The sequence below is a fragment of the Ovis aries genome, chromosome 12 (assembly GCF_016772045.2).
Source record: "Ovis aries strain OAR_USU_Benz2616 breed Rambouillet chromosome 12, ARS-UI_Ramb_v3.0, whole genome shotgun sequence".
Lineage (NCBI taxonomy): Eukaryota > Metazoa > Chordata > Mammalia > Artiodactyla > Bovidae > Ovis > Ovis aries.
In genome coordinates this window covers 43,188,980-43,209,092 of record NC_056065.1, presented here as the reverse complement: position 1 = coordinate 43,209,092, position 20,113 = coordinate 43,188,980, and the positions used below count along the sequence as shown (strand labels likewise).

Below are 20,113 nucleotides of genomic sequence, written 5' to 3'. Positions count from 1 at the left end.
GCGCTCTGCAATAAGAGAAGCCACGGCAATGAGAAGCCCTCCCACCGCAACTAGAGAAAAGCCTGCGCAACAGCGAAGACTCAGCACAGCCATACATAAGTAAATAAGTAAAAATGAAATCCCAGCCCCTGGAGGGTAGGGTGAGTGGTGGAATGTTTTTCTAATGCTATCCCTTTTGCAGAAAAACAAGGATTAAAGAAGCAATTAGAGGTTTGACAGTCAGAGGAAGAAAGCAAAAACAAAACAGGTTCATAAGTCAGCAGGAAGGTTCAGGCCCTTTAATGCCAAAAACCTCAGGTTTGGTTACCAAAAACCCAAACAAGCCTCTCCTCCAGACCCAGCCAAGTCTGGGAGTAGTTCACGTCTTCTGAAATTCAGCAGTGTCTAAGTGGATCTCTCAGTGTAAACATCCGTCAGCCCTTTCTCATGTCTAAACTTGATATGATGTTCACATATGCATATATGTAGCCTGCCTTACTTTGTTTTTCTTTTTGATTAATATTATTCACATATAATTTACACACAATAAAATGCACCCATTTTAAGTAGAAGTTTTATTGAGTTTTGACAAGTGTATATACCCTGACCAGAATACAGAACATTTTCATCACCCCAAGAAGTTCCTCTGGCCTCTTTGTCATTAATCCCCTTCCCAACCCCCAGTTCAGCCCCAGCCCCAGGCATCTACTGATCTATTCTCTGTCACTAAAGTTTAGATTTTTCTAGAATTTCTCATAAATATAGAATCCTGTGGCCTTCCCTGGCCTGTGGCTCAGATGGTAAAGAATCCTGTGGCTCAGATGGTAAAGAATCTGCGTGCATTGCAGGAGACTAGGGTTCGATCCCTGGGTTGGGAAGATCTCCTGGAGAAGGGAATGGCTACCCACTCTGCTATTCTTGCCTGGAAAACTCCTTGGACAGAGGAGCCTGGTGGGCTACAGTCCATGGGGTTGCAAAGAATTGGACACTGAGAGACTAACACTTTCACACTTTTCATAGAATCATGTACTCCTTTATGTCTGGCTCCTTTATTGTTGTTGGGGTTTTCTGATACTATTATAAATAATTTTTTAATTTCATATTCAGATTGTTTGTAGCTAGCAAAAGAAGTATTTCTTTTTTTGTATATTGACCTTGTCTCCTTTGATCTTGCTAAATTTACTGATTAGTTCTAGCAGATGTTATATAGATTCCTTAGGATTTCCTAGTAAACTATTACATCATCTATGACTAAAGACAGTTAGTTATACATCTTCCTTTTTAATCTTTAAGCCTTTTCCTTCTTTTTCTTGTCTTACTGCACTGTGACCTCAGGTACCACTTTGAATAAATGATAAGAGTAAATATCTTTCCTTGTGGCCCACCTTAGAAGGACAGACATGCAGATTTATGCCAAAAATTATGATGTCAGCTGTAGGTTTATTGTGACACCTTTCATTCCTTGCTCCAGTTTGCTAAGAACTTTTTTCAGGAATGGGTATTCTGTGTTATCAAATGTCTTTTTTTTTTTTTTTCCTAAATTTTTGGCTACACTCGGAGGCATGTGGGGCCTTACCTCTCCAACCAGGGATTGAATCCATACCCTCTGCATTGGAAAGCAGGGTCTTAATCACTGGACTGCCAGGGAAGTCCCTCAAGTGCTTTTTCTGAACAGAGTCAATGCTCAATAAAAATGTATTGAAAAAATGAACCAGATAGCTTCCTTTCCTTGACATGGGGATCAAACGATGTGTGCATACATGCATTTCAACATATTGTCAGAAATTCATTTCTCTCTGAAAATGTCCCAGTCTTCACTCCCACCAACACATACACCAGGGAATGAATGCTGGTGTGTTGTTGTTCAGTCATGTCCTACTCTTTGCAACCCCATGGACTGTCACACCCCTGCCTCCCCTGTCCTTCACTATCTCCCGGAGTTTGCTCAAATTCATGTCCACTGAGTTACGGATGCTGTCCAACCATCTCATCCTCTGCTGCCCCCTTCTCCTTTTGCCTTCATCTTTCCCAGCATCAAAGTCTTTTCCAGTGAGTCAGCTCTTTGCATCAGGCCAAAGTATTGGAGCTTCAGCTTCAGCATCAGTCCTTCAGATGAATATTCAGGGTTGATTTCCTTTAGGATTGACTGGTTTGATCTTCTTGCAGTCCACGGGACTCTTAAGAGTCTTTTCCAGCACCACAATTGGAAAGAATCAACTCTTTGGTGCTTACCCTTCTTTTTGACCCAACTGTCACATCTATACATGACTACTGGAAAAACCATAGCTTTGACCATAGGTACCTTTGTCAGCATTCTAGGCTGAGCAGTGAAGGCCAGGAGAAAGAAGCACTCCATGGGGTGACTTCACAAAGAAGGTGATTTCTGAGCTGGTTTCAGAGAAGGTCCAGAAGGAGTCTGGCCAATTGAGGAAGAGGACATCGTAAGCAACAGCATGGCCCAAGTCAAGGAGGCATGAAAGGTTGTTGCATCATCCACTAACTAGTTGAGTGACCTTGGCCAAATCTACCCTGCTTATCCATAAAAAGGAAGGAAAACAAGAGGGCTGCCAAACAGTGTGAGTATCCAATGAGATTAATACAGAAAGACCTTGGAAAAACTCTAACATGAAGGCAGCATTACTATTAACAAGGGGATGGGGGAGACTGCTTATGTGTTGCTAGTGGTAAAGAATCTGTCTCCAATGCAGGAGACATAAGAGACGTGAGTTTGATTCCTGGGCCGGGAAGATCCCCTGGAGAAGGGCATGGCAATCCATTCCAATATTCTTGCCTGGAGCATTCCCTGGACAGAAGAGCCTGGTGGGCTACAGTCCATAGGATCGCAAACAGTCAGACACAACTAAAGCGACTTGGCACACACACACACACTTATGTGTCCGGCACAGACTAGACTGACAATGCTTAGGGAAAGAGGAGGAGGGGGGCTGCTGCGTGGATGAGAAGCCTGGGTTCCAGCCTCAGACACCTGTGTGAAAAAGCAGCCAAGATGGAGGGTTGTGCTCCAAGAGTGAATCTCCTTGGGTTTGGAATCTCACCCGATGGGAACAGCTTTCTCCTGGTTAACATGATTGCATTACTCTCTCCTGTTTTCTACTCACGCCTCATAAACCATCTTCAGCTAAAACAAACATTGACTTTCTGAGCAACTGAATCAAGGGATTTGAGAGATCCAGGAAGCAGGAAGAAACAGCTTTCTTTTTTTCCTGGCCACCTCATTTCCTTCTTCCCTTATTTCTCCCCATATATGGAGCACTGATGTGACTTTTCCTGCTCCTAGGGGGAGTAATGGCTTTAATATACAGTAGTCACCATATTTGTATTTTGGATGACTGCGCTGAAGACTTGTTTTTAAAGAGCCCCAGCAATCAAATACCTAGCTCCTGTGTTTGCACACAATTTCCCTTCTGCCTAAGCTCTCACTGTGTTTACACACGGGACAGCTAGCAGCCTGGTCTGGTTGAGGTACTGCTTTTAGCAGAGATTGAAAACAAAGTGTTGGTATAGTCTGTACCTGGTGCCTCTGGAGGGGGATGAGAGTGGAGGGCAACCAACTAAAGGGATGAAAGGGTGGCTTGTGACAGGTGGAAGATTTTTGCTGCAAAAGACAGGAAGACTTGAAACCAGCAGCCGCAGTGGAAGGAACACAGAGAGGGGGATGACTCCGGGAGAATTCCAAGGACAGAAGTGCCTGGTGGGCTGAGGAGAGAGAGAAAGAGAGAGTCGAAAGTAATAGGAAAGTTATTGGCGTTGGTGGCTGTGCAGATGGTGGCATCATCTTCTTCCAGGACAGGAAATACAAGAGGCAGACAGGTTTGGGGGAGGGGAAGAATGCAGTGAGGAGTCCTATTCAGGGCATTCATTCATTATTTTCTTGGGCCTATACCTTGGTATCTGCCAAGGGGCAGACACCTTCTCAGGGAAAACCCTGAAAGAAAGGAACAAAGTCCCTGCACTCTTGAAGCTTACACTCCAGGGGCGGAAGGACAATTTACACAAATAAAACAACAAAAAACCTGCAGCAGCCTATGTGAGGAAATTAGATAAGAGTCACGTGGTAGAATGTACAGCAAACGGGGGCAAAGGAAGGCCTGCGTGAGCGTGGAGACTTGGAGTTAAGTTCCCAGGTTAAGCTTGACGATGACCCAAAGACACACAAGTAGAGAAACAGCTCGGATACAGAAACTTGAAGCTCAGACGTCTGGGCTGGAGATGATCAGGAAAGAGACCAAAAAGCTATTTCTGGAGAAATCAAAGAAACACAAAATGATACCACTGGGAGTTAAAACTGTTTGGATCTTGTTTTTGCCCTAAACTGGGTGGTAAGCACAGAGCTTGAGTTGTCATACGTAATTTATATACTTTTTTACACACTTTAAGTATCACAAAGTAAACGGCTATAAAAATGAATAAAGGCCAGGCGCACGGTCTCGCTAGGCTCCACCAATCCCAGTTTCTAAGCCTCCCGGATCAGGGACCGGGCAGCTTTAGCCGGTTCTCACTCTAAGCGCATTGGCTCCCGCGGCTCCCACCCGTCTCTCCCTACAGGGCTGCGCAGTGGCTCCGCCCAGGTGCGCCCTCTGACCAATAGGCGCGCGGAATCCGGGTCCACACCCCCGTCGCGCACCGCCCCGAGCCCGCGCCGCCGAGTGACGTCACGACCCGGCCCCCGCACGTGACAGCCGCGCGCTTGGTTCCCTCTGGCTGCCGCGCTCGCGCTGCAGTGGCCGGTGAGGCGCCTTCAGCCACGCGGCCGAGGGCGCGAGCTGAGGGAGCCGGTCGCGGGGTTGCGCGCGCATGGAGGCGGCACCGGAGGCCGCCTGAGGGCAGCCGGGAGAGCGGAGCGACTACCTCGCTACCCCGTCGAGCCGCCTCGAGCCCGCGGCACCCAGCGGCTGCGGGCCGCGGAGCCGGCGCGGCCATGGCGACGGGGACTCAGCAGAAGGAGAACACGTTGCTTCACCTCTTCGCCGGCGGGTGAGTTACCGGCCCGACCCCGCGCCCCCGCCCTTCTGCCGCGCCGCGCACCCTCGGTGCACCGGGGCCGGTTACCAGCCCTTCCTGGGCTGAAATGCGGGCTCTCGAAGGAGGAAGTCCGGGCGATGGGGCAGCGGGGAGGCCTGAGGGGCGCGAGGCCTGTCCCCCTCCAGACCACATCCCCCGACGGTGGTTTTACGCGGCGCCCACGCCCATCCCCATCCCCGCGGCGTCTCCTCCTTTTTCCTCTCTTAAACAATTAGTGGCTGGTCTGACGAGTGTCACTCGGCGGTCCTGTCTGGCCACGCTGCACTTAGCGACCTCAGAGTTCTCCCCCAAGGCCTTTTCCCGAAGGCCCTAGGCGGGCTTGGAGATGCTCAGTGTGGCCCAGAGTTCCTCAGTGTAGCGCAGGGACGAGTTGATAAGGTAGAGATGCCGGTATTGGGCATCAGCAGGGGCCTGGGAAGTGCTGGTGAACCGTGATGCTGGGGTCAGCAACCGGTGTGAGGGCTGATGGGGGACCGCAGGATCAAGTGAGAATGGGAAGGTGTGTTGAAATGCTTCTTACCTGCTGGTTGGAGCGTCAGAAACAAGGTAATTCTAAGATGTGCCCTGTTTTGAAAGCATCATTTGGCGGGTCGTCATGGCATCTTATGTTTCAGTGGCGGCAACGTATTTTTAGGGAGGTTAGGAAGGGAGCTGGTGTTTTTGTTTTTCGGTAGATAGAAGTTAAAATATTTTGTATTAGTGATTTGTTTTCTTTCAATACAGCCTTTGGGTCCTTTTGGAGTCTTCTAGATGTTTGGAGTCTTGTTTAAGGACCTCATAGCCCTGGCACAGCCATTTTTAAGTGTAAGACAATTCTACAGAAAGTAGCACTTATCCTGTTGTTCTGATTTGAGTATTTTAGTTGCAGTTTTGTGTTTTAGTTGCTACCCAGATATGTTCCTTATTACAAACAAGCAGTGCTTAAGAATTTGTCTGCAAAAATACCCTTGATGAGAGTGTTCCTGAGTTTTTTTGTACTTTTTATTGTAGTTGTTTACCTAGGTACTCTGTCCGGTCAGAAAATTTGATTGTTCTTCAGACATAGGCATGATTTCTCATTCATCTCTTTTCTGCCCTTCCCTCTCATTTTGCTTCATCTTTCCATTGAGATTTATTTTGAGAGTAACACAAGGTTCAGGGAGGGGGCCGCGTTCCTAAATTAAGACAAAATATTGATTTGTCATTCTGGAGGATTTTAAACAAGTTGGCCATGTTATTAAAGTAATTTCTTAGGCTAACAGGGATTTTTTTAAAAAAATTATTTTATTCTCAGTGATTTTGATTTACTGTTTCTAGTGCGGTGGTCTTTTTTTTTAATGCATGTATTCTGAACCCAGAGAGTTCCTTGCTCTGGAGCAGCCTCTGTGAGGCTCGCTGCGTGATCGATTCCCCTGTCGACTTGACTCTCCCAGCGCGCCCTTCACAGTGCCCTCTGGCTGCTGATTCTCCTGCTGGAGCACCAGCCTCTTGTGATGGAGGAAAACTGCATTAGCCAGCACAGCTCCGAACTTATTAAAACGGGGGAGGTTATTAGGCTGGTGCCTGGGGCCATTGTATTTAACAGGTTTCTATTCCTTCATTAGCAGTTCAAGATTCCTTGCTGATCTGCAAGAAAATAAGTGTTTGAAAAGGATGCTTTCAGAGTAGCTAATTGGATTTTGACTCATTCCCACCAGCCTAGAATACAGTGCCTCCAGTTCTTTTAGGGAAGAACATTAAAGGAGCTAAAATATCAAATGGGTGGGTGTATCCTGCAGTTAAAATCAGGCAGTGCAGTGGTCCCATCCTGTCTGTTGGAAGGCTGTGTTGCTTTGCTCAAAGTAACTAGCTTCCATTATTAAGCTGCCCTCTTTCCAGAGAACTGAGTTTACTGCTTTTGAAAAGAAGTCAGAGACCCTACTTTTTAGACAGTCACATTTCTCCTATTTATTGAATAGCTGTTGGAAACTAACATCAAACAAGTTTAATGTTATCACTAATTGATGATACTGAGTTAATATTTTTACCAGGTCTAACAGACTTATGAATAGTTGAAAATCAATTTTAGATCCTAGAAAATAAAAACCTCACCCAAAACAACTCATATAGTCTTTTAAATTTCCTACATTATTAAAAGCAGGGGTTCTTTGCAGAGGCAAAAATGCTCCTAAATTAACCTGTAATAGTCAGGTTTTTATTAATAGTCATCTTTTTAGTATAGCATTGCCCTTTAAGAAAGAGGAGAACTGAAGAGGAAACCACCCACAAACCAATACCTAGAAATAAGCACTTCAGAATCAGGTCTGTGTGCATATATATATGCAGCAAAGGTAATTTCATAGTTAATTTTAAAATAGGCTCCCCTTCTTTATGTGTTGCTTCCTCCTTAGAAATATGTTGAGTCTTGATGGCAGCATGGTAATGAATTCTCTGAATAGGCTTCTAATCAATCCTCACTGTTCCGTGGTTGCGGTGAGGAATGTAAACATTTCCAAGCCCAGTGGCAGTTCAGTGAGGCTGTTACCATCATTTATGACAGGGCTACCTAATTTATTCTGATTACATAATTTCTTTCTGACCTCTCATTGCTTATTTTTTTGAAATTCTTTTTATATTTGGCTCTGCCGGGCCTTCATTGCTGCGAGTACTTTCTCTAGTTGCAGCAAGTAGGGGCTACTCTCTAGCTGTGATATGTAGGCTTCTCATTGTGGTGGCTTCTGCTCAAGGGCAGGCTCTAAAGCTTGGGATCCGTAGTTGTGGTCCTAGGGGTTTAGTTGCCTGCAGCATGAGGAATCTTCCCAGACCTGGGATCAAACCCCTGCCCCGTTCATAGACAGGCAGATTGCTACCCACTGTATGACCAGGGAAGTCCTCATTGCTAATTTTTGCCATTATAAAACTGGACATCTTTATGTGTACCTGTGTAGTCATCTGATTATTTCCTGAGGGTAAACTGTGTTAATGGTATGTAAAATTGCTGAGTCAAAACACAATTTTAAGACTTTTGATCGCTATCAGCACTTTCATTAGCCATCTCCTAGGGTGGGTTCTTTGTGTGAGCAAACCTTATTCATTTATGTTGGTTTTTAGTGTCTCTGGCCACCCTGGTGGCTCAGACGCCAAAGAATCTGCAATTCAGGACACCTGAGTTCGATCACTGGGTCAGGAAGATCCCCTAGAGAAGGGAATGACAACCCACTCCAGTATTCTTGCCTGGAGAATCCCATGGACAGAGGAGCCTGGTGGGCTACAGTCCGAGGGGTTGCAAAGAGTCAGACACAACTGAGCGACTAACACTTTCACTTTAGTATCTTTAGGGATTCTGCTGTTTTCTGCTTTCTTCTCTCCTATCCCCAGATCTGGGTGGCAATGTGAAAAACCTAAACCAATTTTACTGTTACTCCCTGACAAAACCTATCAAAACAAAGCAAAACCTGTCAAAACCTTTCTACTATTTAAACCCAACCCATTAAGAGAAGCTCAGAAATCCTCCAAAGTAGCCCTTCCATGTGTAGACCTCAGGACAGAGAACAATCTTTTAAACTTTCCTTATGGAATGACGGGTTTCCCAGATGGTGCTAGAGGTAAAGAATCTGCCTGCCAGTGCAAGGGACATGGGAGACGCGGGTTCAGTCCCAGGGTCGGGAAGATCCCTGGAGGAGGGCGTGGCAACCCACTCCAGTCTTCTTCCCTGGAAAATCCCTTGGACAGAGAAGCCTGGAGTGCTGCAGTCCATAGGGCTGCAAAGAGTCAGACATGCCCAAGCAACTGAGCACACATACGTGGAATGACTTGGCAGTTCTGGTTGTGAACAAGCAGCATTCAGGAGAGTACTTAGCACCTGAAATAGCTCTACTAAGCTGTCTTTAGATTAGAGCTTGATGGCCTGGATTATATGCTTTAGGTCTTATTTTTATGGCATGGTGTTTTCTCTTGTCACTAAATGTATTTACAGGACCTTTAAACTGTACTTTAATGGGGATATGTATGTTTTTAAGGTTTTAAAAATAATATAATCTAAGTTATGTTCACAGTTCAGTCTTTCCCCTCATTGCAGACAGCTGTCACCTGTTGTACTCTGTACTGTCCCTGTCCCTGCAGGTTTAATCTGTATCAGCTAAGTGTTAGCTTTGAAGTATTAGGTATACCTGATAGCTCAGTTGGTAAAGAGTCCGCCTGTAATGCAGAGACCCCGGTTCAATTCCTGGGTTGGAAAGATCCACTGGAGAAGGGATAGGCTACTCACTCCAGTTTTCTTAGGCTTCCCTTGTGGCTCAGACAGTAAAGAATCCACCTGCAATGTGGGAGACCTGGGTTTGATCCCTGGGTTGGGAAGATCCCCTGGAGAAGGAAACAGCTACCACTCCAGTATTCCTGCCCGGAGAATTCCACAGACTGTATAGTCCATAGGGTCACAGAGTCGGACACAACCGAGCAACTTTCACTTTCATTAGGCATACATTAATATATTTGTTCAGGAACCGTATAGAGAAGATGCATGATTTATTTGCAATGATTAAAGAAGCTTTGATAAGACAAATATAGTATGCCCATGTATTTTATATGAGGCTTATATAAGTATACTAAGGCTGTAAATTGATTTTCTCCAGTGTATTTCATACATGCAACTTTTTTTTTTAATGTATTATATTTGGATGAAAGATTCCTGTTAAAATTTATGCGTCATGTAAGTTTAAGCCTTACAGGTAGCAGCCGTGTCTGTTTTCTTCACTGATCCATCCCAAATACAGCAACCCCCATGTGTTAGAGATAACATCATTGCTACTTGTTTAACGAGTAACTAGATGAGTAAAAAGTATCGTGCATCTAACCTGGAGGTGTGTAGCCTGTTAAATTGTCCCAAATAAAAGCTCTACTGTATTTGTAATTATAAACATGGCTCTGTAGTAAAATTTGCTGAAACTGCATTAGTATAAGGTAACATTTTGGATTTGTGTGTTTGTAAAAGATACTGATTCTCTTCCATTTCAGAAAGTACTGTAAAGTTGTTTTTTAGGTCCTTATTTATTTATCTTTGTCTGCGCTGGGTCTTTGTTGCTGTGCACAGACTCTTATCTAGTTGCACTGAGCAGAGAGTTTCTCTTGTTGTAGAGCATGGGCCCTAGAGCAAGGGAGCTCAGGAGTTCTCTAGAGCCAGGGACTATGCAGTTGTGGCACACGCACCAGCTTAGTTGCCCCACAGCATGTGGAATCTAACTGGGCCAGAGGTCGAACTCCTGTCCCCTGCATTAGCAGGCGAATTCTTATCCACTGTACCACCATGGAAGTCCACAGTAGAGTTTTTGGTTCAGGTGCTACTTCATTTTTTTTTCCTAAATGAAGTAGGATATAGAAAATAGCATCTAAAGGATAGTTAGCTGCATCAAAAAGGAAGCATTTTGCTTTGCTGAGTGAACACAGAATTTGTATAATCAAAATCTTCTAAGCCTTGTGCTAAGTATTCAAATAAAACATTCCAGAAAATTATGTGTAAAGAGGCATTCATTCCTTTTTTTTTCAGATAGTGACTATAGGGATAGCAGATGAAAGGGAGAAATTATCAAAGGCTCTGAATTTAGGGACCACAGGGTGTCTGGCCATATTATTAGTCAGTAGAATCCATATTGTAGTTACGTGTAAGCTGTGAGTCTAGAAACCAGTTTACTGTCAGTTGGGTAGCAATGATAATAAAGAGTGTTTTGGTCTTGGCTTTAGTGTCTAAATTGAGTGAGTCTATGTATAGAAAACAGCTTCTTGTTGAAAACGTCTAGGTTTTAAAATTCTCTTTGTTACTTGCAACTCAGAGTTAAAAGGTAAAAATGTATTAAAAGGTAAAAATTCATCTTTGATCACATAAGGACTATAGAAGAAATTCTAGTGTATATATTGTAGTAGTAATGGTCCAGCTTAGCTTTGTTCTGCTGTAAAGTAGAGGGGAGGAGCCTAATCCACAGCCTTTAGAAGAATAACAAGCAAGGCCTACATGGGTAAAGATAAACAGTTAAATACATCTTTATGTAATAAACAGGAGACTTCAGTTCTGAGCAGGAAGAATGAAAGGTAGAGAATGAGGGTAAGGCGAAGGACAAGTAGTAAAAGAAGAAAAAGGTACAGAAAAATACAGGTCATAAGTTTTGTTTTGTTTTAGAAAATCAGGCAGATAGATTTCAGAGAGCCTCTTGTTGCTACTCTGAGACATGTATGATTTAACTGCTATTCATGGCCTTTCTGTTGCCCTGTTTAAGCCCTTGGGATGGTTTCACTGAATAGAATATCCCAGAGGTATTGGGTATTGGGTATGGAATAGTCCAGTGGTCTCTGGCTTTGGCATCCATGACTAGAGCAGGATTTTAGGAATGAAATTAAATTAATATCCAGGGAATTTCCTCATAGCCATTAGAAACATAGTCCACTGGAAACACAAGTCCTCAGTGTGTTTTAAAAGATTACTGATAATAGTTAATCCCTTTAAGTACTTTCTTGAGAAGCTTGGGTATAATTTTTTTTTTTTAATTGACTAGGCTCATTTGGGAGACTTTCAGTTATAAGTAGTAAATCAAATTCACTTACAGCTGCCTTGATTATTGGCATGTATACCCAAATTTTAGAGCGGGCACAGGCTTCAGAGAGGGCTTACCTAAATAGCTCAACAGTGTCACTGTGGGACCCCTCGATGACTGCTCTGCTTTCCAGAAATATCTGCTTGATTCCAAGGTTGGTCCCTGCATGAACACAGAATGGCTTCCAGCACCTCTCAGCTTGTTCTCCTCCACTGAACAAGCCTTGAGCTTAACTCTGACTGGACCAACTTGGACGTGCATCCAGCTCTAAAGCGGTATTGCTCCCCAGGGAATTATGCCACTTATCTTGGGCTGAATCATGTGCCATCTCTGAACAGATGACATGGCTTTATGTTGATTAAGTGAGTTAAGACTAAACTGCTGCTGCTGTTAAGTCACTTCAGTCGTGTCCAACTCTGTGCAACCCCATAGACGGCAGCCCATCAGGCTCCATCCCTAGGATTCTCCAGGCAAGAACACTGGAGTGGGTTGCCATTTCCTTCTCCAGTGCATGAAAGTGAAAAGTGAAAGTGAAGTCACTAAGTCATGTCCGACTCTTAGCGACCCCATGAACTGCAGCCTACCAGGCTCCTCCATCCATGGGATTTTCCAGGCAAGAGTACTGGAGTGGGGTGCCATTGCCTTCTCCGTAGGACTAAACTAGAAATGGGTTTAATCCCATTCAGACTATTTGTTGTTTAGTGGCTAAGTCGTGTCCGACTCTTTGTGACTCCATGAGCTGTCCTTGGCATTTTCCAGGCAAGAACAGTGGAGTGGGTTGCCATTTCCTTCCCCAGGGGATCTTCCCGACGCAGAGATCAAACCCCTGTCTCCTGCTGCGTCTCCTGCATCGCAGGTTGGTTCTTTACAGCTGAGCCACCAGGGAAGCCTGTCCTAACTGTATGACTTAAGAAATTTGGGACAGAGAAAGCAGGAATGGATGCTGGGAACAGTACTCCGCAGTGGTTATACCACCTTCAAATACACACGCTGCCCATTTTACCGATCTGGAGCCAGGTTTCTCAAGCTCGGCCAAACAACTATTTAGAGGTCAGGCTTGTCCTGTGCATTGTAGAATGTTAGCAGCATCCCTGGCCTCCAGCTCCTAGGTGCTAGTAACCCCTCCCCCAATTTTGGCAACCAAAAGTGTCTCCAGGCATTGCAGGATGTCACTGGAGCCAGGGCAGCAGCATCCTGGCTGAGACCACTGGTCTTCAGACTGATAACACAAGCCTGTGATTAAAATGTTTGTGCATATACCCATGTATATTTATATTAACCTATTAATTCTATACCTGTTATAAAACATACACAGGAAATAGAAGTTAAATGGTGGTGATTCTAAATACAATGAAATTTTATTTTTGACTGTAATACTTTTTTTCTATAGGCCGTGGATCTTTGTACGTGCCTTTTAGAGCATTCTCCCACTGTGGAGGTTAGTGGCCTAAAATACAGGTGTCCGATCAGAATTAGTCAGTTGCCCAACTGTGTAGGGCCAGCACTGTGTCACCATGAAACTCCAGATCCAGTGTGACTTTCCCTGCTGTCTGAGCATCGGCTACCCGGGCCCTCAGCTGAACCTACTCTGAGACTGACAGCCATCGGCCACTGCATCCGAGGCTGCATATGCAGGGCTGAAAGGCTATAGATTATAGTTGTCAGCGTTGTGGCCTGTGGAGTGTTGAGAGAGGCTGTGCCCGTCACTGTTCCCATCCCTGTCACCAGCCCCTTGAGAGGCTGAGATGTGGATACCTTGTTCTGTGTCCAGAGGCGTCCTGCAGGGGGAAGGCTGCTGCCTTATCAGCCACCGCCAGCAGGATGAGAAGGGACCGGTGTGGTATGCTCGGAGAGGGCTTGGGGTGACTTCCTACTGAGTGTCCGTCTTGTTGCCTCGTGGTGGGCGTGGAAGGACACTAGTGGGCCCCGTTGGCTTAATGTCAAGGAATGAGGACCAGAGGAAGGGGAGACACACCTAGTGCTGCCAGCAAGGTTCTCAGGCCAAAAGGAGATGAGGGGGTGGACTGCTGGGGGTCTGAATACAGGGCTTCTCAGTGACGGGGCTCTTGGGGGAATTGAGCAGCGCCCCGAGGAGGCCTGCACACCATTTACACTGACTCGTGACATTTGATGAGGCCACCAATACATAAACACGTAACACGTAGCCAGGTGGACCCACAGCTAGACCTAGACCTGTGCCCAGAGAGCCCTAAAAGGATGGGAATGGGGAAAAGGTGAAAGAGCAGACCAAGTCCCCTCAGTCTAGCTGGCAGTGGCAGAGGCAAATTGTGAATCAGATTTGAGATTGAAGTTCTAGGGGACTAAATTTGAAAAGCTGAAAGGACAGGAGAGGCGGGATTCGGTGGAGAACAGCTGAAAAGAAGTACTGGCAAGGACTGGGGAGGACTGGCAGACAGAGCTGATGTCTCCACCCTTTCTGACTGGAGATTCCTGAAAAGCTCGGTTAATATTAATACCTTCAGCAGAGTTGTTGTCGATGGGGCTTCATCCTGGGTAATTGATCATGGTGAGGAGCTGGGCTAACTTGGAAGGTCTTTGCACTGAAGCATTGAGAATTGACAGGGCCTTTTTTTCTACAAAGAATATAATTTGTTGTATTCTTAAGTGCTTTGGACCCAACCTCATTAAATATCTAGAGAATTTGGAAAGCTGATCTCATAGAAGTCAGTATTTTGATTCCTTTTGTCTACTGTCTTCCTCAGACTGGTGAATGTCCTGCGTGTTTGGTTCATAAAGAAAGAAAAAGCAGTTGAACCAAAAGATTAACTTTTTTTGTTGTTGTTGCAGCACGCAATAGTTGCAGAACTTGAGTTTTTAGTTGCCCTGAGGCATGTGGGAATCTTAGTTCCCTGACCATGCCCCCTGCACTGCAAGGCAGATTCTTAACCACTGGACCACCAGGGAAGTCCCAGAAAGATTAGCTTTTAAAATTCTGCTATGGAATGTCTTAAATTTCGGGAAGAATCTTCTTTTGGACAATTTAGTGTAATGTTAGAACCTTTGTCTTCTAATTAAATATCCTTTGGGTAGTTTTCATTTAAGTGTTTCCTGCTAGATGAGAAGGGACTTGGCTGCTGAGCAGGTACTTCTTGCCGCACTCACTTTACAGTTTGCAGTGCTTTCCCAGCACCATGTATGTTTCCTGGGATGCCGTGGGGCGGGCGGTACCACCCCTCTTGTAGAAGAGGCACGTGGAGACCCTCTGTTTGCCCCTGGAGGAGCCTGGGCTCTTTTTACCACCTGGCCCTCTGCCCTGGGCACGTGGGTGTGTAACATACAGAACGGTGGCTGTAGAGCGAGTGTGGCCTGCCACCCCCACCCAGGAGGTGACCAGCTCACTGTCAGCGGGTGTTTGCTTAGCACTTCTGAAAGCCGTCCTCTGACCGGTGGCATCCCTATAGATGACAATTGGCTGAGGTAAGAAACACGGCTGACCTGGGGACAAGGCAGAGGTGGTTGACCAGTGTCTTATCGGAACTTGTTGACTTTCTGATGCAAGAATTTACTGCAAGCTCTGGTTTGTTTGTTTGTTTGTTTTTCAGCGGCATGGAATCATCACCTAGTTTTTATTGTAATAGATTAAGAGCAATTTATTTTATGTGAATCAATACAGGTTTGGACGGGTTTTTTGTTTTTGTTTTGTTTTGTTTTTCCCTTTTTAAAATGTTATTATATCCCATTTTCTTTAGATATGTTTTTCTGCTCGGAGCACGTTATATCAACCAACATTCAGTTGGGCTCAGGATATTTTCTTCATACTGAAAGACACATTAAAGTTATAAGTCCTAGTTGTCTTAATTGACAATTTACCATGTTAACTGTGAATTGCAAATAGTGTGAACTAGCTTTTAACAAACTATATATAAATACCTGTCCTTCTGTAATACTCCCAGAGAGGATACCTTAGTATAGAGGGAAGCACAGGCTCTGCAGACAAAGAGTCTGGATTTGGTTTTCAGTTGAGACACTTAGGCACTTGTGGCTTTGAGAAAGTATATAAACCTCATCAAGACCCAGGTTCCCTGTGAGGTCAGGATGGTACCACCCTGCAAAATCGGGAGCTTACATGATAGTTGTCCCAGGCACAGGTCAAGTCCTTCCTGCCATCCTCCCTTCCTGTTCTGGTTGAGATATCCTCTAGGTTGCTTTGTGTTCAGTGGGTTTTGGCCACAGTTCAGCAAACACTGGGTAAAGAGACAGCTCTGTTGTTTTTTTTTGTTACATTTGTTTTTTTTGCCACAGTTTGTGAGAGCTTAGTTCCCCAACCAGGGATTGAATCCAGGCACTTGGCAGAGAAAGCTCAGTTTAGGGTGGTATTACCATCATGATTTAAAGGCAAATTTACCTACATCAGGCACTCTATCTATCAGATCTAGGCCCTTAAATCTATTTTTCACTTCCACTGTATAATCATAAGGGATTTGATTTAAGTCATACCTGAATGGTCTAGCGGTTTTCCCTACTTTCTTCAATTTAAGTCTGAATTTGGCAATAAGGAGTTCATGATCTGAGCCACAGTCAGCTCCTGGTCTTGTTTTTGTTGACTGTATAGAGCTTCTCCATCTTTGGCTGCATAGAATATAATCAATCTGATTTCAGTGTTGACCATCTGGTGATGTCCATGTGTAGAGTCTTCTCTTGTGTTGTTGGAAGAGGGTGTTTGCTATGAGCAGTGCATTTTCTTGGCAACACTCCATCAGTCTTTGCCCTGCTTCATTCCGCATTCCAAGGCCAAATTTGCCTGTTACTCCAGGTGTTTCTTGACTTCCTACTTTTGCATTCCAGTCCCCTATAATGAAAAGGACATCTTTTTTGGGTGTTAATTCTAAAAGGTCTTGTAGGTCTTCATAAAACCGTTCAACTTCAGCTTCTTCAGCGTTACTGGTTGGGGCATAGACTTGGATAACTGTGATATTGAGTGGTTTGCCTTGGAGACGAACAGAGATCGTTCTGTTGTTTTTGAGATTGCATCCAAGTACTGCATTTCGGACTCTTTTGTTGACCATGATGGCTACTCCATTTCTTCTGACACATCTATTTCTGCTTTATTGACTATGCCAAAGCCTTTGACTGTGTGGATCACAATAAACTGTGGGAAATTCTGAAAGAAATGGGAGTACCAGACCACCTGACCTGCCTCTTGAGAAATCTGTATACAGGTCAGGAAGCAACAGTTAGAACTGGACATGGAACAACAGACTGGTTCCAAATAGGAAAAGGAGTACGTCAAGGCTGTATATTGTCACCCTGCTTATTTAACTTCTATGCAGAGTACATCATGAGAAACGCTGGGCTGGAAGAAGCACAAGCTGGAATCAAGATTGCCGGGAGAAATATCAATAACCTCAGATATGCAGATGACACCACCCTTATGGCAGAAAGTAAAGAGGAACTAAAAAGCCTCTTGATGAAAGTGAAAGAGGAGAGTGAAAATGTTGGCTTAAAGCTCAACATTCAGAAAATGAAGATCATGGCATCTGGTCCCATCACTTCATGGGAAACAGATGTGGAAACAGTGTCAGACTTTATTTTGGGGGGCTCCAAAATCACTGCAGATGGTGATTGCAGCCATGAAATTAAAAGACGCTTACTCCTTGGAAGAAAAGGTATGACCAACCAAGACAGCATATTCAAAAGCAGAGACATTACTTTGCTGACTAAAGTCCATCCAGTCAAGGCTATGGTTTTTCCTGTGGTCATGTATGGATGTCAGAGTCGGACTGTGAAGAAGGCTGAGCGCCGAAGAATTGATGCTTTTGAATTGTAGTGTTGGAGAAGACTCTTGAGAGTCCCTTGGACTGCAAGGAGATCCAACCAGTCCATTCTGAAGGAGATCAACCCTGGGATTTCTTTGGAAGGAATGATGGTGAAGCGGAAACTCCAGTACATGGCCACCTCATGGGAAGAGTTGACTCATTGGAAAAGACCCTGATGCTGGGAGGGATTGGGGGCAGGAGGAGAAGGGGATGACCGAGGATGAGATGGCTGGATGGCATCACTGACTCGATGGATGTGAGTCTGAGTGAACTCCAGGAGATGGTGATGAACAGGGAGGCCTGGCATGCTGCGATTCATGGGGTCGCAAAGAGTTGGACGCGACTGAGCGACTGAACTGAACTGAACTTACCTACATAGTTCCAAATGGCTATTTTCCTCTCCTCCCTGCTTCTCTAGTCTGTATGTCATTCTTTTTTTTCTGACATTCAGGTTCTTTGTGGTAAATTGAAGCTAAACAATCCTACCTTACTAGGATTGTTGGAGGGTTGAATTCTTGTCATAAAATAATCATTCATCAGTGGCAGCAGTGCAGTTTAAGTTGATAGCATCTATCTAGCTTGTAGTTATCAGGATTTTACTTGCTATATGTAACTATAGGCTCCTGGTCTTAAAATGCTTCCTGGGAACTTGACTTCACCCCTTACCTCAGGGCCTGTCCTGGGGGCTGAGGGGCTGGGTTCGCTTCCAGATTTTTAACACCTGCATTGAGTCAGAAAGCTCACTTTCAGATTCTGTGTTTGCCAAGGCCTGTCCCTCCTCTTTCTTGTTGTTCTTCCCAATCATAGATGCTTCTGCTGTTTCATTTTTATTGAACCGCCTGTTTGGCCAGTACTGTGCTCTAACCAAGTGCAAGAATGTACAGTACACAGCTCCTGCCTTCCGGCCTGTGATAGAAGGTAGACAGTAAGTGCTATTTTCAAACATTTAGCTCCCTTATAGGGCAATTTAGTAATTCCTCTTCTGACGAACACATATTGTTTGTGAACCTGTGAATCTTAATGCCAGGGATACAAAGATGAATACGATGCAGGTTCTGATCGTCAGTGTTCTGATCTTCTCCAAAGAGAAGAACCTTTGTGACTGGTGGTCTAGGAGTGGCTTCAGGTGGTACTGGGACATTGTTATCTGGAACCAGCCCACCAGACATGCAGTTTCATGGATATTATTCTTTAAGAAAAGACAGAAATAGCTATTTCATGATTGTTGTTCAGTTGCTAAGTCGTGTCTGACTCTGCGAATCCATGGACTAGAGCACGCCAGGCCTCCTTGTCCTTCACTGTCTCCCGGACTTTGCTGAAACTTACGTCCATGGAGTCAGTGATGCCATCCAACCATCTCATCCTGTGTCACCCCCTGCTCCTCCTGCCCTCAATCTTTCCCAGCATCAGCGTCTTTTCCAGTGAGTCACCTCTTCACATCAGGTGGCCAAAGTATTGGAACTTCAGCATCAGTCCTTCCAATGAATATTTAGGGTTGATTTCCTTTAGGGTTGACTAGTTGGATCTCCTTGACTATTCAAGGGACTCTCAAGAGTCTTCTCCAACACCACAGTTCAAAAGCATCAATTCTGCTCTCAGCCTTCTTTATGGTCCAACCTTCACATCCACACACAACAACTGGAAAAACCATAGCTTTGACTAGATGGACCTTTGTTGGTAAAGTAAGGTCTCTGCTTTTTAATATGCTGTCTAGGTTCATCATAGCTCTCTTCCAAGGAGCAAGTGTCTTAATTTCATGGCTGCAGTCACCCTGCAGTGATTTTGGAGCCCAAGAAAATAAAGTCTGCCGCTGTTTCCACTTTTCCCCCTTCTATTTGCCATGAAGTAATGGGACCAGATGCCATGCTCTTAGTTTTCAGAATTCTGAGTTTTAAGCCAGCTTTTTCACTCTCCTCTTTCACTTTCATCAAGAGGCCCTTAGTTCCTTTTCACTTTCTGCCATTAGAGCAGTATCATCTGCATATCTGAGGCTGTCGTTATTTCTCTCATCAGTCTTGATTCCAACCTGTGATTCACCCAGCCTGGCATTTCACATGATGTACTTTGCATATGGGTTAAATAAGCAGGGTGACAATACATAGCCTTGACGTGCTGTATATTAGGATAAATAGGTGAAAATATTTAAATTTTAAGTTCAGGTAACATTTTTATATGAACCAATTGTGAAGGATCATTAAGGGAACTCTGACCCACAGAGCCAGTGCATGAAATTCTGGAGGATGAATTGATTAGTTCTGAGTGAAACACACAGACTTCATTATTAAAAGGTAAGCTTTAGTTTGATTTTCAGTGGAGTCCAAGTTAGTCAGATTTTAATAAAAATCTGGCTTGTAGTAAACACTGATTTTCAAAATAGTAGCACTACCTGAATAATTTTTATTTCACTGTGAAAAGATGCGTTTTCTAGAATATTCATTGCAGCATGAGAGTGAAATTGGAAATGACGTGAACATCTAATATTACACACTGATAGATAGGAATAGGATGCAACCATTGCAAATGATATATATATAATGATGTATATATATTGACATGGAAAGACATTCATAGTATCTAGATAAGAAGAAAAAGATGTGAGGTTAAAAAGCCAGTAATGAAAAGCCCTGAAGGATGTACTAACATGTTGGCGGTGGTTATCTTTTTAGCTACTGGGATTTCAACCAGTTTTTTTTTTTTAATTTATTTTTAATTGAAGGATAATTACTGTATTGTGTTGGTTTCTGCCATACATCAACATGAATCAGTCATATGTAT

The 20,113-nt window shown here is 44.3% G+C and overlaps 1 protein-coding gene across 1 annotated transcript in view; it reads left to right on the top strand.

The window, feature by feature from the left end:
• Positions 1–4,918: 4,918 nt before the first annotated feature.
• Positions 4,919–20,113, top strand: part of SLC25A33 (solute carrier family 25 member 33) — a 31,272-nt gene continuing 16,077 nt past the window's right edge. The window contains exon 1 of the mRNA NM_001127271.1: positions 4,919–4,974. Coding sequence (NP_001120743.1) covers positions 4,919–4,974 — 56 coding nt within the window. The remainder of the gene's footprint in view (positions 4,975–20,113) is intronic.